Source organism: Vidua macroura, chromosome 2 (genome assembly GCF_024509145.1).
Source record: "Vidua macroura isolate BioBank_ID:100142 chromosome 2, ASM2450914v1, whole genome shotgun sequence".
Classification (NCBI taxonomy): Eukaryota; Metazoa; Chordata; class Aves; order Passeriformes; family Viduidae; genus Vidua; species Vidua macroura.
Window position 1 is genome coordinate 10,863,889 of NC_071572.1, and position 20,408 is coordinate 10,884,296.

The window sequence follows — 20,408 nt, forward strand, 5'->3', positions numbered from 1 at the left end:
CCTTTTCAGAAGCATTGAATGTCCAAAAAAGCAGTCCTCTCTCTAGACTGTTCTATTTCCTTTAGAGTTGTGACCAAACGGTCATTAATGTGAAAGCAATACTGATTTTAGAAAAGTATGCATAAGTATTTTTATGAGTAAACTGAGGTGTTCATATATGTCTCCAAAAGATTCTAGACAAAGTGACTCTTTGTGTACTGTCACATGAGTGAAGCTTTGATGAAAGTGCTACTGAATAACCTACTGATTTTATTTTTGAACTGAGTGTAATCACCATTGCCTAACTCTCACACAAGCTGCATAATACAAGTATAACCCGTTTAGTCTTGAACAGAACCCTTGATGTATTTTCAGTGCTTTGCTTTGCCTCAGGTCAAAATGGTAATAATAGGATGTTTGAAGTCTTTTCAGGCTGTTCAGTAATATATTATCTGAGAAGATATTATTAAAGTCGATTTTGTATTGCATACTCATTATATCCTATTATTTTACCCTCCATTAGGATCCCAATTTTGTTTCTAATTCATATAAAGAAGCTAGTAAAGAGCTGAGTATGTATTCCTTTTTAAAAATCTGGTAGAAAGCATGAATTTAGCAAGCAGGTAAATGCAAAAAAGTGAGACCAAGTACATCAATGCTGTCAAGAGTTTTCATTTCCATTTTCCAACTTCTACACTTAACCAGTATGGAATAATTGTGCTATGTGATGTAGCTCGCTATACATGGCAGTATATCATAATTTTCTACAGGATGGTTAGGTCTAATTTAAATTCTTACAAATTACTGAAGGTTAATTTTTTTAAGTGAATGAGGAAGGTGCATCCTGTCACAAGGTAACATTTCTCACCTGCCTCTGAGGTGCAAGAGACACTTCTCCAAAAAAGAAGAGTAATATTAATCTTCACATATCCAATTCACACACCTACAAATTGTTGCATTACATTTTGCTAAAGTAGGTGAATTTCAAGTAAGTCTTATTGGTTCATTTTTCTTTCTTTGGAGGTCTGGCTATTAATAAAAGTGAAACTAAATTACTTAGGATCATTAGTTAGTACTAATAAAAGAAGGTAGCAACGTGCTGTGCACAGTCCTGTAACCTCTTCAATTGGGACTGCATCAGAAACAGGAGGAAGAATCTTCAGGAAGAAATTATACAATAGTCTGCCTATGAAGGAAGTATTCTCAAATTCTCTTGGAGCTCATTTGCTAAAACATAGCTGGTTATTAAGATACTTTTTAAATCAAGTGATTGAAATGATATGTGTATCAAAAAATTTCCAACTGGTGGTTCTTTCTAACAGAGACTTTCCTTTTAAGATGCAAAGGTGCTTGTTTCTGACTACTCATTATTTAAGCAATGTAGCATTTTATCAGTGTTAATGAAAAAATTACTCAAGTTCAGCAATTTTTACTCTTCTTTAAGTTATGGCTACTTAAAGGTACATAATAAGCTGCTTATATTGAATGATTTACTTGTTTAATGTTCAGCTGAAATGGCAGCAGGAAGAAAATGTTGGTAAGTATTGAATTTAAAAAGTATTATGTAAGTTAAGAACACACAGAAGAAATAAATGCTGAAATAGGAAAGGTAGTAAAAATCATTATATGTGAGCTTCAAAGGATCAGAAGCTGACAGACATCCCTGGTTTGTATTTACACCATTATGAACCACTCCTTTTTTCTTCTAACTTCCTTCTGAAAGTCTTCAAAGAATCAAGAACTGCTCCAGCTGCTTTTCTTTCCAAAATTAGTTCCTCTGCAGCAGATCTGCTCTTTTTACTCTGTTCTTTCACACCCTCTTACAAATTTTTTCATCCTTCATGATGACTCCAGGGCATCGCAGAAAAGGGAATTTGTGTTGTTTCACTGTCTTGGAGACCATGGACGTTTGCATGAGGGGAAAGACAGAAGGAACAGGAATCATAAAGTGGTCTGAGTTTGCTCAATTTTTTCAGATTATCTTCTGAGAGTCAGCATTTTATGTCAGACAGCTTAGCTCTGAATAGTAGTATTTTGCCTTTAATCTGAGAATGACTCCAACCTTTGCTATGATGGCCCAGGAGGACTTGGCTTGTCATGCCATACTGTTAGTGTCCCCTCCTCCAGCCTTCTTATGTCATGTCATGTCATGTCAGTACAAGTGTCCTCAAGGTGCATTAGTATCACCATGAACAGTAATTGCAGTAGCAGGATGCAGTCAGAAATATTGTTTATCATTCCTAATTCGCCAAGGCAAGACAAGAGGGTAAAAACCACCCTCATTCTTGCAGGCTGCAGTGCACTGGTGACAGCTCTCCATTTAATTTAGAGGATGAGGGGCAGTTCTCTATGGATTACATGAAAGAAATGTCAGAGTTGCTTAACACAAGGTGGGAGAATGCTGGAAGGCACCTCTGAGCTTTCAGCAGCAGCTGCTGTGTGGTCTTGTGGCTGGCTTCTCTTGTGAGCTTCTGAGTCCCAGTGACCAAGGCTGACCAGCTTCATCCTCTTTGGTTTGTGTATTTTGATTTGTCCTTCTGAAATGCTGCTTGGAGGGGCTGAACTGCCCCTGGCTGCCATTGCAGTTTGTATTAGCAGCTACTAAATCATGTATTTATTATGAAGTTTTATTCATATTCAGCTGTTTTCCATGTTTGCACCAGTAAGACCCATGCCTAGTCCACACATCAGCCGGTTGAGTTCTACTGCAATCCAGTGAGTTTATCCATATGGCCTCTCTTTAAAGGTTGCTTATTCACTCATTTTTCAAGCCCGTTTCAAAAAATAGGATTTCTTGGGTTCAGTCAGCCTTGGCCAGTAGTCTAAAGGAGGTCATCCTTCTGTGTGATTGAGTCCTGTGCAGCACACACCTAACAGACAGTAAACCTAACTGGCAGAGAGGTTGAACTTAGGGGCAGTAGTAAACCTGGCATACCTTGAAAATGAAAGCACAGGTGTATTAGCATGAAGGAGGCTCTTCTAGAGAGAATGAAGAGCTGTTCTGTTACAGAATATTACCAGTATGGGAACATTTTGCTTCAGATAACTGCACTCTTGGTTTCCAAATGGACACCTTTTATTATTTTTTTCTGAAGTTGTTTGTAATTTATTTATTTTAGGATTTTCCAGTATGATTGCTTCTCACCAGAGTACGTAAAAGGTTTCTAAACTTTCTGTCTGCAAACTCCACTCTTGTCTCAATCCCATAATGGGATGAACGAGGTGTACATCAGATGCTTTCGTACATTTTTGTGTTTGCAGGCTGAAGAAAAGACACTTCATTCTAAAACTCCCAAAGGTCATGTCAGTTGGTCTGATGACAGGGATGCTGGCACATGCTGGGTGTTCAGCCATTGGGTCTAGATGCAGTCAGTAGTATTGTGGTGCCCTGGGTACCTCCCACTTGTTAATTTGCAGAGACGCTGTTGGCTTTTCCACTCAGGTGCACAGGCCTAGTACAGCGTGTTGGATTGTTTCGTGAAGAGTGGTTAAGCTGTACATAGAATAACAGTTTACTGTTATTTATTACCAAAATAGTATAGATGATAGCATTAGTTACTGTTGTAATAAAAGTCAATGGCTGAGACTCAGCTGATATTAAGCAGTGTTACTTGATTAATTTCTTTCCTTTGTGCATTTGTGTCATTTGCATTTTAAAACTGCAATTCCAGAAGAGGCAATATATGTCACTGTAGGGCACCATTAAAAGATTAATTTATAGGTTTTGGGCAGCAGGAGGAAACCCAGCATTCTTACCAGCCAGACAGGGAATCTCAGCTGTATTGAAACAACGTGAGCTGAAGCTTCTTGAAAAGGCAAGAGTGCCGCTAATGTCTGATGAAATACGGAAAATTTAGTGTCTGTAGAAGAATTACTGTCTATTCAGGACTGTCCAGTATAGAGTTTTTGATATCTGTTAGGAAGGCATTGTAATTCCCAAAATAGGTTATCCCCAGGCAGGGTATTTATGAACACTCTTTGAGCATGTCACAAGCTGTGGCTGAGTAAGGCTTTCATGTTTCTTGGTATATCACTATAGGTTCACATTTTCTGTCCTTGCACCTGAGAGTAAAAAAAAAACCTTAGAACACTGTAAATCTTATAAAATGAAGATGAGGATTTGACCTGATGACATCTAATTTCTTTAAAAGAATTAACTTGTTAATTTCAGGTTAATACCACCTGAAGCATGTAAACTGCTCTTTTCAGTTAGATGATGTCCAGACAGTGAGATAATTGCTGTCTGTAGGATCAAGTGAAGGGTGTGTATTTTGCCCTCATTAACTAAAAAAGCAATTATAATAATATTCACAATAATATAAACAAGAAACCCTTTTTTAAAGTAAGGAGGAAAGGTAGTTTCCTAGTAGAAAGGAGTTTATGAGATGCCTTCAGATTACATTGGGAGAGAAAAATGGTATGAGTAGCCTTTGGTGGGAGGTAGCCTGGCCCATCCCAGTGCTTTCACACAGTGTCATACAGGATAGGACAATTTCAGATGGAGCCTCCCAGTCACTCAGCACTCTCAGCAGATGAAGCAGCTGTAGGGAAGGGGGGAGTCAGACTGTTTAAGAACCACTGTGAAAAGCAGTTCAGTTATAATACCTTATTTAAAACCTGGGTTATAGATGTGACATTATTATAGATAGATATTCTTAAGGAGTTAAGAATAAAAACAAACACCCCCCTTATGGTAAAAGCTAAACCTCTTCTTAAATAAGTTATTTTAGAAAACTTAGTGGTTTTATTTTTTTATTGCTTTTAGTTATTTTGCAAGCTATTTTATGCAGCAAAAGCTCAAGAATATGAGAATATGTTTTTTCTCTTAATATACTACTCATATCCCAATGTAAAATCCAGAATTTAGCAAGAGAGGATTTAAAAAAAACTCACCCCAAACTGCAAGATTTTATTTGATTCTGTGTCAGTAGTCAGTGAGACATTCCAGCAAGTGGTTTGAATCACTGACCAGTTCTCAAATGAATGGGTTTTTTTGCTTGATTATGCACTTGATTATGCTGCGTGTAATTGCAGGTATTTCTAGAATACTGTAGAAATAGAACATAGCCCTTATGTTTTGAGATTTCTCTCAACATCCAGACTTATGCAGAAAATGTTAGAATTTAATTATCTTAACGTCTTCCCACAGTATTTCTGATTTCCTATCAGCAGTCTAAACTGAAGTACCCTTCATTAAAGCTGCATTTGTAATAAAAGCACTCATTCTTGTTCACTGTTATCATGTTGTTAGAGAAAGATATAGGTTCACTTGAACAGAGGGATCATCTATGGCTGAATGGAGGGAAAGTCATGATTTCCCTTTGCTCTGGGATGTAAATATGTCAGCAAATACTCCCTTGTGATCCTTGCTTCTGTTGGTTCCTTCCAGGGGCCAGGTGACCTCTTCCACTGCATCGTTGTTTCAGACCATAAATAGATTATGCTGTTGGGCATTTACATTGTTTTGTTCACAGTTTGAAAGTTGCCTTTGGAGCAAGAAGGGGGAGTATTGTTAACAACTTGCAAAAGTTTCACAATACAGCAAGAGCTTTCCAGCCCTTTGACCACCCTGTTCAGAGAATGAGGTAGTACATACTTTATAGGAGTGGGAGGAAAGGGCTGGAGGAAAACTAGTGTGGTACACTGAGCTCCTCAACCTGCTCTGAAATGATAAAAGTTTTGGAAGCAGGGCTTAATGGGGCCTAACTCTTTCAGTGGGCTGTGTGGGGGTGGAGAAAGCAGCACTTTTTTTTTTTCCATTAGGATCCAGGAAGGAAAAAAGCAAAAACATTTTCACAACAGAGAGAGGTAAGAACTACTGGTGTTTCCATAGGCTTTTGGAAAGTTGCTGCTGGTTGAGCCCCCTTCCTCCCTCCTCTGCCTCTTCCTAGCAGGAGCAGCTGGGGTTTGAGCAGGCAGTGTATCTGTGCTCCTCACTCGAGGTCCCCTGACTCGATCTCAGGGGTGGCTTTTATGTCCAGCACTTCCCAGCCTGGCCAAGACTCGTTCCCTGGCAGTCTTGTGTTCTGTGGTTCATTTAAATGGGGTCTCATCCAGCAAGCCAAATGTTTTGAACCCAGTTAGGAGGAGCCTGGGCTCCTTCCGTTGCTACCCAGAGCAACACGTTTGTTCCAGCAGTAGCCCCAGGGGAGGAAAGACACCACTGACAGTTTCATAGGCATAGGGAGGGGAAAAGCAAAATCATTAAGATGCAGTGATCTTAAGTGACTGTCACCATCTGGTAAGACAGCTGTCCATCAGGAGCATGGAGGTGGTGGCATAAGGAAGACAGAGGTGAGCAGCTGGCACAGGGACAGTAACTGGGTGCAGGCTAATCCTGGTGACAGCAGCGAAGGTGGCAGTGCCGGTGTGCAACAGCTCAGCCTTGGCTTGCGGAGCCAGATGAGCAGTGGTACTGCTGCTTTTCCAAAACCTGAGATGAGGGCTCCAAAATGAGCACCTGGCATTGCTGCTTCATCATTTAGAGCAGATGCTTCTTGGCAGCAGTGTCGTTAAGGTTGATGATAAATTCAGTGTGTATTACATATACAGGAAAATAGATGTAAACAGTAGCACTTCCAGGATTAAATGTCTTCATGGATTGTATTTTCTGCCTTGATCGAGGCCTGAAATATGCATATATATTTACTCACATTTCTGAAAATGTAAATAATAAATAGATAAGCTTCTTTCAGAACACTCAGGGAGAATTTAAGAAAGGCTTCTTCATTTTGTCAAATGCTAGCCATAATATTCTTTTACAGAATACAAATTCAGATTTGCAGAAAGGGTACAAAATGTAATTGAATTCATGGTGTGTTTATGAGAGACTGCTTTATTAATTTCCATTTAATACAAATTAAAGTCTCTTTATTCAACTCACTGTGTTCTACACTGCATAAAGGACCTGTCAGGATGATGGTGAGAGACAGAGCTGGCAGGAGCAATACACAGAAGTGCCCATTAAAAAGGTGTATGCAACTGTGCAAAGAAAATAAATTATATACAAAGCTGAAACTTCCTTTTCTGCTCTAAGACATGTTTCAGAAACGTTCCACAGCTTTTATTAAGGTAACCAAAACTACTGAATTATCATACCTCATATTATTCATTCAGAACAGCTTAATTAAAATTAATGTAATTGAGACAATATTCCCTCTGCTACCTATACCTGTACAGCATTATAAATGATGTTGGGATAGTTATACCCAAGCTACCACATTTCAAACAGCTTTACAGCACCTTAGTTCGTATGCCAGCAAGGAAATGTTTTGTCTTTCCCTGTTTTTCATCATATTCTTTCTCTAAGAGTCTGTCAGGCTTAGAGGAAGCTTATTGAGCTAAAGGGACCTTTATTTTGAGCCACTATATTTTTTCCTCTAATGTTCTTTTTATATTTACATTGTAGTTTACATTTTCTAAACACTTTCCCATCAGTAATTCCTTAAGCTCCATGAGTTTCATCAGTAAATTAAATGCATTCAGCAGTGTTGTCAGGTGCTGAAACTGGCTGGCACAAGCAGTGTATTTCTGTTCTGGAAAACCCTTAAGTTGCAATATGCCAAGCAATCTTTTGGGAATGATCCTTAGGCTGCACAGGAGTATGTGTGCCCAGGAATTAGTTGGATAGGTGGCAGGGCCAAGAGCATGCATCTGTTTGTTCAGTGGTGGATGGCTGCCCTGTAGAGTATGAGTGTGTCCCCTGCCACTCCTCAGTTCCCAGTGCAGCTGCTGGCAGTGCCCCTTGGGAACCAGCTTCTGTGCTCTGGTCTGTGTGTCTTTGTCCCCACAGTGTCCAGGAGGTTTTGCAAGCCATGGTTAAACTATTCAGTGGGGACTTGTGCTGATGTCCTTATTTTGTTAATTGTATGAGGGCAGCTTAGCAAAAATTGAGCCAGACAATGTCTTCCCAACTGGGTGCCATTCCCTGTCACACTGCCAGAGCCACTGGCTCCCTGCCATTTTGCAGGTGGGGACCTGGAAACTCTCCTGGCTGGATGAGCTGGCATCTCTCCGGAAAGGCTCTACATCTCTGGGCATGTCTGGGGCCTGCTTAGGTGGAAAGCACAGAAGTTTAATTGGATGTTTTTAATAAGTTTTTTGTTTTAGCAGTAGCTGAGAGTCACCTGTCCTGGCATAGGCCTGGGCATAGGTTTTCCCTTGGGGCTGCCTGCACACTGCCTGGCTGGTGCATAAGGTGAGCGAGGAAGAGTTTCAGGGTCTTATCTCCCTCACAGTGCCTTTGTTGTGAAAAGCTCTGCAGTATTTTCAGACACACTACTGCAGTCACTGATGTTCTCCTTTCAAGTACTCTCTAGTTCAGTACCTTTGAACAAAAGGAAGTAACGCTTTAGGACTTAGTGGAGTTTTTTTGGATGGTTGATTATCAAGATTTGAGGTCTTTAACTCAGTGACATTTCTAACAAATTTTTTTTTCCACCTCTGCTCTTTTAACCAACAGATATAGTCTTGTAGTTCAACATAACAATGTATTAATGAGTCTGGTTATTTCTAGTGTGTAAAGCTGATCTTTTCTTCTAATATTGCCTCCCTACAGCTGACCTGAACAACGTCAGGTTCTCGGCGTACAGGACTGCCATGAAACTCCGCAGGCTGCAGAAAGCCCTTTGCTGTAAGTACCTGCCTGTGCCTCACCCTCTGCCAGGAAGGCTCCATCACCAATACACAAGTTTATTCACAGATTTCAGACACAGAAAAAAGCTCCCATACATATCCCCAGCTCTGCCTGGTACATGGAGACCTCTCACCTGAAAGGCCTCCTGCTGCCACCGGTTTGCATGATCATTACAAAACCAGAGTGCTGGGTGGTCTGCAGATCTGTGCCTTGTAAGGCAGAGCAGCAGTTCAGAAATAAAACTGAACATACCGTACATATGTGTTATTTTTACACGCTTTAGCCAGGTATTTTCACTGTGCCATGTCACTGTGCCATGTCCTGTGTCATCCAGAGCTTTGCAGCCGAAAGGAACACAGTTGTGGTGTGTTGGGAAGAGTGAGAGCTTGGGTGAAATAATTGTTTCGGAGCTGGAGTTGCTAATGGTTTGTTAAGTTGAATCTTGAACCCTGAAGGGTTATTGCCTTTAAATGAGATCATCACAATAAACATTTAGCTTCATTTTTTCCCCAGCTTTCAGTTATGTTGAAAAGTCTGTCATCAGCTGTTACATTAGTGATGTGCATGTTTGAACATTTTAATTCTCCCAACTGCTGTATGTTATTCTACTTTTCACTAGAATTACTTTTCCTTTTCAGCTTATTGTAACCTGATAGCTAAATAATTCACTGAGAGTTTTCTTGATAGGCCAGTCAGTTGCCAAAGCAAGCAGTTCATTAGGTAGTCCAATTGGGAAGATTATTAAAATATTTTAACATTCACTATTTGGCATTTAATTACAGGGTTAAATTTCTGACACAGTTGCAAATGTCTCAACTGTTGATTTATCTCAAGTTGGATTTGTGCTCACATGCTTTCTGGAACTGTGTCAAACCTCGGTATTTTTGAGCGTGTTTACTTTTAGGCTTATAAGCATGGGTGAGTTCTGCTAAAGTGTGCAGACTTAATGTCTGAATGTATAAAAAACAGGGAAAAAAAGGAAAAAATAAACAATAAGTGAGAAGTCTTGTAACATAATGAAAGATTTCAACATGAATGCAGTGACAAAGAAGGAATTACGATGATTAGAAATATAAACATCTTTCCATGGTACAGCACTTCTGCCACACTCACTGTGGAAATGTGGTACAAAGAAACTGGAGTGATATGCAGTGAGAAGTATTCGTAATCAGTGCAGCACTGAAGGAAACAGAATTTTTGGAATTAACTAGCTGGCAGTGCATAAGTATAACTTGTAACAGGTTTCTCTGACTGAAAGTGCAAAACTTTGCATCCCATTTTGTCTGTATTAGAATCATAGAATATTCTGAGTTGGAAGGAACTCACAAGTATGATCCAACTCCCAACTCCTGGCCCTGGGCAGGACACCCCAAGAGTCACACCATGTGCCTGAGAGCACTGTCCAGATGCTGGTGCTGTGACCACTTCCCTGGAGAGCCTGTTCCAGTGCCCAACCATCCTCTGGGTGTAGAACCTTTTTCCAATATCTGAACTAAACGTCCCCTGACACAGCTTCAGACCATTCCCTTGGGTCTGTCACTGGTCACAGAGAGAAAAGATCAGTGCCTGCCCTTTGTCTTCCCCTGACAAGGAAGTTGTAACTGTTGTGAGGCCTCCCCTCAGTCTCCTCCAGGCTGAACCCAGTGACTTCAGCCCCTCCTCAATTGGCTTCTCCATCCTCACTGCGCTCCTTTGGATGTTCTCTGACAGCTTCATGTCTTTTTTGTATCATGGCACCCAGAACTACCCTCAGCACTCGAGGTGACACCACACCAGGGCAGAGCAGAGCAGGACAATCCCCTCCCCTGCCCAGCTGGCCATGCTGGGCCTGATGCCCCCAGGACAGGGATGTCCCTCCTGGCTGCCAGGGCCCTGCTGGCTCACATCCAACTTTCCATCAACCAGGACCTCCAGGTCCCTTTCCCTGGTGCTGCTTTCCAGCCTCTCATTCCCCAGTCTGTACATCCAGGGTTGCCCCATCCCAGGTGCAGAATCCAGCACCTTCCCTTGTTGAATTTCACATGGTTGGTGACTGCCCTGGCCTCTCATTTGTCCAGGTCTCTCTGCAGGGCATCCCTGCCTTTGAGGGAGTCAACAGCTCCTCCCAGTTGTGTATCTCCTGCAAACTTGCTCAGTATCCCTTCCAGTTCTGTGTTGAGGTCCTTTATGAAGATGTTGGAAGAGCACAGGGCTGAGGATGGAGCCCTGTGGAGTCCCCTTAGTGACAGCTCACCACTCTGATGTCCCCCTGTTCACTGTAACCCTTTGTGCCCCATCTGTGAGTCAGCTGCTCACCCATCACACGGTGTGTTTTTCCAGCTGGGGGCTGGACATTTTGTCCAGAAAGATCCTGTGAGAAACAGTATTGAAAATTTTACTGAAATCCAAAAAGATTTCATGAACTGGCTTCCACTGGTCAATTATCTGGGTTACTATGTCATAAAGTACTGGAATGGTCTGCCCAGGGAGGTGGTGGAGTCACCATCCCTGGATGTGTTTAAAAAAAGACTGGATGTGTTTAAAAAAATACTCAGTGCCATGGTTTAGTTGAGGTGTTAGGGCATGGATTGGACTCAATGGTCTTGAAGGTCTCCTCCAACCTAATATTTTATGATTCTGTGTGATTATGTGAAAGGAAATTAAATTTGTTAAGCAGGACTTTCCCATCCCAAACCTGTGCTGGCTGTGACTCTGGTCCTTCAGGTGTTTTTCAATAACTGATTCCTTCCATTAAATAATTCTGGACTCATCTTGGACTTTTGCATTGAGGTTGTGTGGCCAGGTTTTGGTAGCGGGTATCTCCAGGGGTGGTTGCTCTAGGAAGCTGCTAGAAATGTACCCCATGTCTGACAGAGCCAATGCCAGCCACCTGCAGGACACACCTGCTGCTGGCCAAGGCCAAGCCCATCAGTGGCAGTGGTAGTGCCTGTGGGGTAATGTAGTTGAGAAGGGTGTGGGAAAAAATCTGCTGCACAACAGTGGCTGGGAAAGAGGAGGGGAAATATGTGAGAGAAACAATTCTGCAGACACCAAGGTCAGTGCAGAAGGAGGGGGAGGAGATGCTCCAGGCACCAGAGCTGAGATTCCTCTGCAGCATGTGGAAAAGACCATGGTGAGGCAGCTGTGCCCCTGCTGCCTGTAGAGCTCCCCAGTGGATCAAATACCCACCTGCAGCCTGTGGAGAGCCCCATGCCAGAGCAGGTGGGTGCCCGAAGGAGGCTGTGACCAATGTGAAATGCACGCTGGAGCAGGCTCATGGCAGGAATTGTGAACCCTTGGTGAGGAGCCCACGCTGGAGCAGGTTTGCTGGCAGCACTGTCTGTTCCCCAAGGACTGAATCCTGTGGGAGGGATCCACTCAGGAGCAGTTTGAGAAGAACTGCAGCCAGTGGGAAGAACTTGCGTTGGAGCAGTTTGTAGAGGACTGTCTCCCGTGGGAGACTGTGCAGTGGATCAGGGGAAGAGTGTGAGGAATCCTCCCACTGAGGAGAAAGCAGCAGCAGAAACAACGTGTGATGAATTGAATGCAGCCCCCATTCCCCTGCTGCTGCTGCAGGGGAGGAGGTAGAGAATATGGGAGTGAAGTTGGGAGGAGTTGGGAGATGTGTTTTAAGATTTAAGATCTATTAGTCATTATCCTCCTCTGATTTGATTGGTGATGAATTCAGTTGATTATCCCGAGTCGAGTCTATTTTGCCTGTGACAGTAACTCGTGAGTGATCCCTCCCTGTCCTTATTTCGACCCATGAGCCTTTCAGTGAATTTTCCCTCCCCTGTCCAGCTGAGCAAGCTGAAGTCAGTTCATCTCTTGAGGTTACATTTAGGTAAATTTTCAGAGAATTGATGCTCTCGGAGGCATGCAGTGGCGCTTACACTGATTACTCTAGCACATTCTTCCTACTTGTATCTAAGGAGAAGTATTTAAAGAATTTGGTTAGCAGGCTTTGTTCTTACAAATATTTTTGCCTGGAGACACCATCATTGTATTTGTGTATTCTATCATTTCAGTGTCGCTTGTGAACTCAGTTCAGTTAGGGTTTTTTTAAAACCTCAACTCATTACAAAATTATTTTTCTACATTTTGGCAATAGTAGAATTAAAGCAGAGTGCTGGGTTTCAGGGCTCCTACGCAAAGCCAAAATCCCATTTGCAGTGGGTGCTGCTTTCAGCTCTTACTTTTCATTTCTGTTTTAAAATTTCAGGAGTTTTTAGATATATATATATATATATCGGTATATGCCTATATATATCTATATATCTTCTTTTCTGCAAACTTCATAGAAAACAGCAATTTTGTCTACTGAGGAGTACTCTAAAAATGTGTTTTTTATAGAAGGCCTACAGAAGTAAAGGTACAGCCTGTTTCTCAGTGTCAAAAATAGAAACACTTGAGAAAGGGAGCTGTACTTCTTATTAGTTCATAAATCAGCTCAATGAATATTAAGACAAAAGGATGTTAAACCTAAAGAAGAATGTGGAAAATAGCAATCCTTAACAAGTAAATGCTTATATGTTATTTAGTGTGTGGCTTTATCATTTCAGACTTCAAAATTGTTGTGAGCATGCCAGGTGTAACAATTGCACCAGGTTTTTTAAATGTACTGATTCCTTTGATAATCACATCAAAGCATGATGACTTTCTTGTTTTGCTACTTCTAAAGATCCGATCTTCAAGTGCAAACCACATCAGGACATCGTGATATCAATAAAATGAGATGTATTCACAAATTTTTCTTGGAAATGCAGCTAAAGAAAATATTCAGGAACTTCTGCTAGGGGTCTTTTTTCCTTTAATTGTATGCAGACTAGATTAAATGTATTTTTTTAATGTGTCAGCCAGCAGCAGCAGGTTACAGAGAAGATGGTCTTGCATTCTGGGAGAACCATTTATACTTTTTATTACCAGCCATATGTTGATTTTCCCTAAGTTCAGTTTGTGACCTCTAGAGTGCACTTTCTCCTGCCTGTTAATTGTCATTTCTGTCCTTCAACTGGTTACTTATTCCATGTTGTCTTTTATACTTTTCCTGCAATCTGGCAGTGTCTAGTTAAAAACATCCTAACCTCTTCTCTACTGCCTTAGAGGCCAAAGAAATATTTATATAAATTATTTAGACTTCAAAGTAAGCTAGAAGCCACTGGTCACACAGATTTTGGAGGCAGTTTTGGAATTTTAAATAGAAAAGTGTAAAAGGGTGGCAGAGGACCTGTCCCAGAGAACCAGAAGTGCAAAGCATAAAATGGTGTGGTTTATTTCAAGTAAAGCTTTTCAAATCACTGCATGGTGCCAAATAATCAGCTCTCCAATACATATCTGACTGTGGAGCTTGTCTTGTGCAAGTTGGTCATTCACAGGACCTCCATATCTGCTTTTAGGAAGTAAATATGCAGTTCTGTGTTCTGGGAAAGGACCCCACACACACATTTCTTAAGTCTTGGTGGGAAAGATGAAGGAGGATCTTAATGTGATGAAGGCCAGAGCCTTCCTTTTCCCCACAAAAAGAGGTTCCCTAAAGCAGAACGTGTTGGCAAGTGCTTTTTGCTTGTTAGGAGATAATTGTGTATTACAAACTTCAGGATAGGACAGGAGGTTGATGAAGAGTGGGCTGAAAGGCTTTTCAGAATGTGCCTATTTATTAACGAGAAGAGCTTTCGCAAAGTGGAATGACCCATGTTTAGCAGTAGCTGCATATATAATTATGCTGCCACTCAGACGCCTTGAGGGGTTCATTTAATTACCGTTGATTCGTACTCTCAAAGGAACTGAGAGTTCAGCCTAAAGCTCAGTTATAGGTGTTGTGAGGGCTGTGCTCTATTTTCAATTTGACTAATGAATTCTTAGAAGAAAAACATCTTTCTGAGATGCTCAGGAACAGATCTGATGCTTTTGCAGAATATAACACTGACCTTAGCATAGCTATATTTTTTATGCTAGTAGATTAAACATAATATTCCAAATTACTTTACTTTAATAAATATCTATATGCTAAAGTGAAAAAAACCTAAAACTCCAATAAAACACTGCGCAAAAACATGGAGTCAAAGTTAAATTTCTTGGTATAATAATAAGGATAACGTTCCAAGGTTTCCTTATTCACTCTATCACTAGGTATGTTAGGCCCACTGGATGAAATTTTCAGAAGTGCTTAAGGGATTTAGTAGCAGAAGCAAGTCCCTATTGATTTCCAATGAAATGTATACTCTTGAAATTCTTTTGGCAATTACAAAATCCCAGCGTAGTGTCCAAGCAGCATTGCGAGCCAGCCCTGTGGGCAGCTAAAGTATTTCTCATCTCCCACTAGGACATCAAAGGGGCAGTTTCATCCTGGGTAAAATAGGATACTCAAGTGTAAATTTGCCAAATGGGCCCTTAAACAGGATCAAGTTCTAAAAAAATTCCTATATGGTGTTCTGCATTTAGCCTCTGCTCATTATGTAGGGTTGTTTTTTGGTTTTTTTATTGATGTTATTAAGAGATGCTGCTTACCAGAACTCAAGAAAGAACATTTTTTATTCCAGTGAGAGAAAAACTGGTCTTAAAGTTGAGTCAGTTCATTTTCCAGTTTTGTGAAGAATTTCCTGGATGATTTTGGGCAGTTCATTTTGGACCAGATGCTACTGCCTTGGGTCATATTATATCGTGCTGCGCTATGTGACTGCTCATGGTATAAGCAGGATTAACAGCATCTGGGTCTCAACATCCCCATTGCTCACACCCTGGAAGTTCACTGCTAGGAGTTAGGAAGTGTTTTCCTGTGGCTGCCGGAAGATTGTCATCAAGAATTTCATCTTTCTGATTTCCTTTGTTCTTGTTCCTGCCTTACTTTGTAAACCAACATCCCATGATTTTGTATGCTCTAAGTGTGTTGCTGCTTGGTGATGTTAGTTTGCAGAGGTTAAGAGCAGAGAAAGGGAAGTTCAGTTTTGCCCTGGGCATCCATATTTCAAAATTCAACTGACATAAACTGGAAAAAAAATCAAATTTTTAAATGTCTGTGACAAAAAACTCTGTTGCATGTTGACTAATAAGTTTGAACATGCGTTACTCTGTAATGCCATAGAGGTATTTATAATTATAAATGCTATTGAGAATTAAAAATTGCTATATTTAATTAATAAATATTGAAACAGGACATTTAGTGTTTCCAGAACCTTCTTTTCACTGTCCTCACTAGAAGAAGAGTAACAGAGAGGTTAATCACAGTTCAGCTCTGATTTGTTTGCATATTCCTTGTGGAGTTTGGTTTGGTTAAGATTGCTTGCCTTCTCTAAGAAATGGGCAGTGTATCTCAGGAAAGCTGATGACCTGTGCTATGGTGAGAGCACGTTTGGTGAATGCAGTAATCAAATATTAGCATGTCTATCTGTAGGAATATAAAGCACGAAATACATAGTTCTTACTTGCACAGTAATTTGTGTAATATTTCCATAGGACCCAAGAGTATAATAAGTACTTTACAGCTAAAAATTAAACTGATACACACTGGTCTCTAAGGCCACAGCTAAATAACAGTGCATCTGTAGGAGTCCTGAAACCAGTCTTGCATGTGACTTTCAGAGGACATTTTACATCCTCTGGCCAGTCACGTAAGTCAAGTACAGTGCTCTGTTTATTTTTTGGATGTGGGTAATACAACCACTGTTTCTCTTCTGTTTTAATGGTTGTGTATTTTTTTTTTATTCCCACAGTGGATCTCCTGAGTCTGTCTGCTGCCTGTGATGCCTTGGACCAGCACAACCTCAAACAGAACGACCAGCCAATGGATATTCTGCAGATCATTAACTGCCTGACCACCATTTACGATCGACTGGAGCAAGAGCACAATAACCTGGTCAATGTTCCCCTCTGTGTGGACATGTGCCTCAACTGGCTTCTGAATGTCTACGACACGTATGTATGGGGGACTCTGGACATGGGAAAGCTCCAGGAGCTTTCCCAGTAGCACAAGGGGAGGGGGAAGGTGTACTGGGCTGTTTGCCTCATTATAGCATGGGTGGCTTGGAGCTGAAAAAAAAGGGTAGTTGAAGTGAAAGTTTAATAAACCTAATGGTTTAATGGCTGCATTTAGCTGAATCAATACAGCCCTTGGTTAGGCTTACAATCCTGGATTTACTAACTATGTAATGAGAGAGCTGGAAAACAACATTTTAAGCAGATTTTTGTGTTCAGACCAATTCTGTGACTGCATGTCTGTCCACAGTAGGTCATGACTTTACATTGCATTTTAATTTATTTTGATAAAGAAAGTTAAGAGAATTATCAAGAAGTAACAGAATGAACACTGTATAAACTCTTGACTGTCTATACCTCTGGATGTTAAACCTTTTCAAATATGTCAATTTTCTATAGCTTTCAATCTGTCATTCTTTTTCAAAGGTGGAAGAGGGTCATCTCTTGTCTAATGTGCTTACAATCCTTCGCTGTAAGAAGATTTGAGAAACAATTCAAAATTTAATTTTAGAAAGTGTGCCCATCAGTACAAACACAACAGACTAAAATATACCTGAAGAAAATGTATGGGTATTCCTTTTAAGTGGGTTAATGATACTACGCACGATGCATAGGCAAATTCCAACATATGTTTGTAAGCTCATTTTAGAATAAGCCATTATATTTGTATTTGGTGAATTTCATTTTTAAAAAGTCAGTTGTGTGTTCATAAAGTTTTTATCGGCCACTTCCAACCAGACATGCTCATTTCTGTGTGAGAATAAACATGTACCTGTAGAATTGGAAGGTCATGGGACAATTACTGTATTTCCATTGACATTTTGAACCATACTGTTGTTATAGGGCCATAACATTGTTCTTCCATCCACCCTTTGTCACAGCAGTGAAGCTTCAGCGATCACCTGCAAAAAGAAGTACAGATTTGTACAAATCATGTCTTCCTGAAGGATCACCTCCATTAAGTCAGTTTTTTGTGACATCCCCTGCAGCACGTGCAGGTTCCTGTGGATTACCCAGATTACATTACATTTCTTTTAGTTTACCAGTACTAGGGAATATTCATTCAAGAGCCAGATTTTATTTGTTTAATCTGCTTTGGCTTTCACAGAACAGTGATCCAGTTCTTAGTTACCATGAACCATAAATAACATACAGATGAAGACTTCCAGTTAGTGAAAACAAAATGTGTGTTAGGGATATTATTCTGTATCAGTCACATAAGAGGCAGAGAGGGAACTAAAGGTCATTCCACAAGCTGCTCCTAAGCTGAACTGTCCAGTTTGGATGTGACGTGTACACTAGCCATGTCCAGTCTAGCTTTCTTTATGTTGCACTGTGCTGCAAGTACAACATTAGAAATTATAATTATCTGCCTCCAGGCAATTCCCTAGGTATGCTGGGGAGCTGCATATTGCAGAGCACAATGGAACACAGAGGTGTTTTATGTGTGAGGAAAGCTTGTAGCTATTTTACCAAAATTCAGGTTTGAATTACACTGGTAAGAGAGGTGACCTTGGGGTTACATGTGTTTAGTTTTCATTGTAAACTTAATAGGCAGAGATCATCCAAAGTGCACAGCACTACCAGAGACGTTTAATTAAATGTACTGCATCTTTACTTTTCTTATAATTGAAAACTGTCATTTGTAAAGATATTAATCAAATTCACAGTCAATGACTGATCTAATTATGGGTACAGCTCTGCAAATCCAGCACATTTCGGATTTGTTTTAATTGATCAGTCACTCATGCTCATTTGCAGTAGCTTGCTAAATTATTGGTTTGACTTGGGAGGAGAGGAGAGTGAACTGAACAACTCATGATTCGTACAAGTTCCAATTTAATTGCCTTGCAGAGCAATCATTATTCTATATTCTTCTCTTGTATAATTTGCATGAGTCTGGTATTCATCAGGAGGAGTTTCTTAGGGCACAGATGATAATTAATTTGGAAAAGATTTGAGGGAGAAGAGTGAGAGGACCAGAGTGTGGAAAGCATAGGTAAACTACAAATGCTTCTTATTCATGATGAAAAAAGCAAGATTCTTTAATAAAAAGCTTCAAATTCTAAATTTGGCTTTGTCCACAGGTTTCTGTCTGTACCTTTTATAGGGTTTGCAGGGGAGATGTGTGGGTAAATGAGCACCGCTGGCTCCTCAGCTCTTTCACAGGATTGAAAAGACCACATGCGTCTTTACCTGTGGTGCAGCCTGATGCATGACCATGGCCTGCCTCTACTTGATTTAGCTTCTTCCCAGTGGGGGCCTGACTGGTGACGCTTCAAAGCTGTTGATAAGTCTCTGCTTCAAAAATGCTGGGTTTAGGCATTAGCTTCCTCTTTTGTGTATGTCTTTGTTTGCAATAGATGTTACATATTTGAAAAGCTATCAGAAACAAAAGTCTGGGGGGGAAGCCAGCAACTGGAAGTAAGTTGAGTTAAAGCAGATGACTGAGAGAAGATGTGAAGGTTTGTCACTGCGTTGCCTGCAGCTCAGAGGAGGATGTTGTTCTCGCTGTCACATTAGAAAGCAGAAGTAGTAGCGTGGGCATGTTACAAGGCAGGAGTGAGTGTGGGGGGGGAGGTTGACAGGCAGCAGGGGCTGGTTGGAGTGTCTCAGCCCCTTGGCACTGCACAGGAGAGGTTTGAGCGCTGCCAGGAAGAGCTCAGGAGCCACACCAAGGTGTTAATGGCATAACTGTACAGCCTGCCTGCCTTGCCATGATTTCTAGGCAGGCTTTATCTTTCACCTGAACATATTACAAGTGTCTCTGTCACTGCATGCTTCTGGCAGAGGCTGCATTTTCGTGCTTGGCTTCCTGTTGCCTTTTCAGGCAAGTCAGGGCATGGCTGACAGACAGTAAGCAAAGGCTTTCTAAAAACAACTGCTACATCGGATTTCTGGTGGAAGTAAAGCTATATTGTCTATGGCAAAAGAACTAGTTTGCTGTTCTCTCAGGCACCTCGTCTCCTCTGAGAATCACTCAGCAGCAGTTCATAGAGAAGCTTGTTCAAGGAAGCATAGTGTAAAGACCCTTTACTCACTTTTTTATAAAAAAGGAGATGAGTAGTTATTTCCTATCAAGACCATTTCACGTAGAACTGATACAACAGCACACTGCAGTTCATGTGCCTGTGAAGCCACAGCAATGTTTTATTTTTCTAGCTTAATTAATAACCATCCAGCTTGAGTATTCTCTGTGAGATTTAATTTATGAAGTCTACAGTACTGCAGTGAACTTGGTTATAGGAAACAAATTATGACATTAATGGATTTTATTATCAGCCAATGTTTCTTTTCCATTAGGGGTCGAACAGGAAGGATCCGTGTCTTATCCTTCAAAACCGGTGTCGTATCCCTTTGTAAAGCACACCTGGAAGATAAATATAGATGTAAGTCGATGTAATTATTTTGGGTTTACCTTATGTTTGTGTTCCTGTTTTATTCCTCCTGTTTATTTATTGAATAAACATTTAAATAGCATACAGAAACATTATTTTAGATATTGCAGATGCAAAGTGTGTTGTTTCACCTTGTACTTTTAAGTTATTTGTTCTCTGTAGTTTTAGGTAATTTAGCACTGCAATTGCCAAACATTTTTGATTACACCCCTCCCAGCAGAAAAAATTTTGACCATGCACCTCCAATAGATGTAGATCTGTTTATAAATTATGTACATGTACTGCTGTACTAATTTATTATCTACATAAAGCACACCAAAAGAAGAAAGTTAAGAAGGATGTGATAAAGATTAAATAAACACTATTTTGAAACTTTCAATTGAATTTATTATCTGTACAAAAAGTATTTCTTTACTCCACCCTAATGGATTGTCTTGAACACTCCC

The 20,408-nt window shown here is 40.6% G+C and overlaps 1 protein-coding gene across 8 annotated transcripts in view; it reads left to right on the forward strand.

Annotated features, from left to right (window-relative positions):
- The window catches only part of DMD (dystrophin), a 566,297-nt gene that overhangs the window by 491,231 nt on the left and 54,658 nt on the right, over nucleotides 1-20,408 (forward strand). For all 8 annotated transcript variants that reach the window (XM_054003170.1, XM_054003155.1, XM_054003164.1 and 5 more), the window contains 3 exons: nucleotides 8,537-8,611; nucleotides 16,303-16,504; nucleotides 19,868-19,953. In XM_054003170.1, coding sequence (XP_053859145.1) covers nucleotides 8,537-8,611; nucleotides 16,303-16,504; nucleotides 19,868-19,953 — 363 coding nt within the window. The remainder of the gene's footprint in view (nucleotides 1-8,536; nucleotides 8,612-16,302; nucleotides 16,505-19,867; nucleotides 19,954-20,408) is intronic.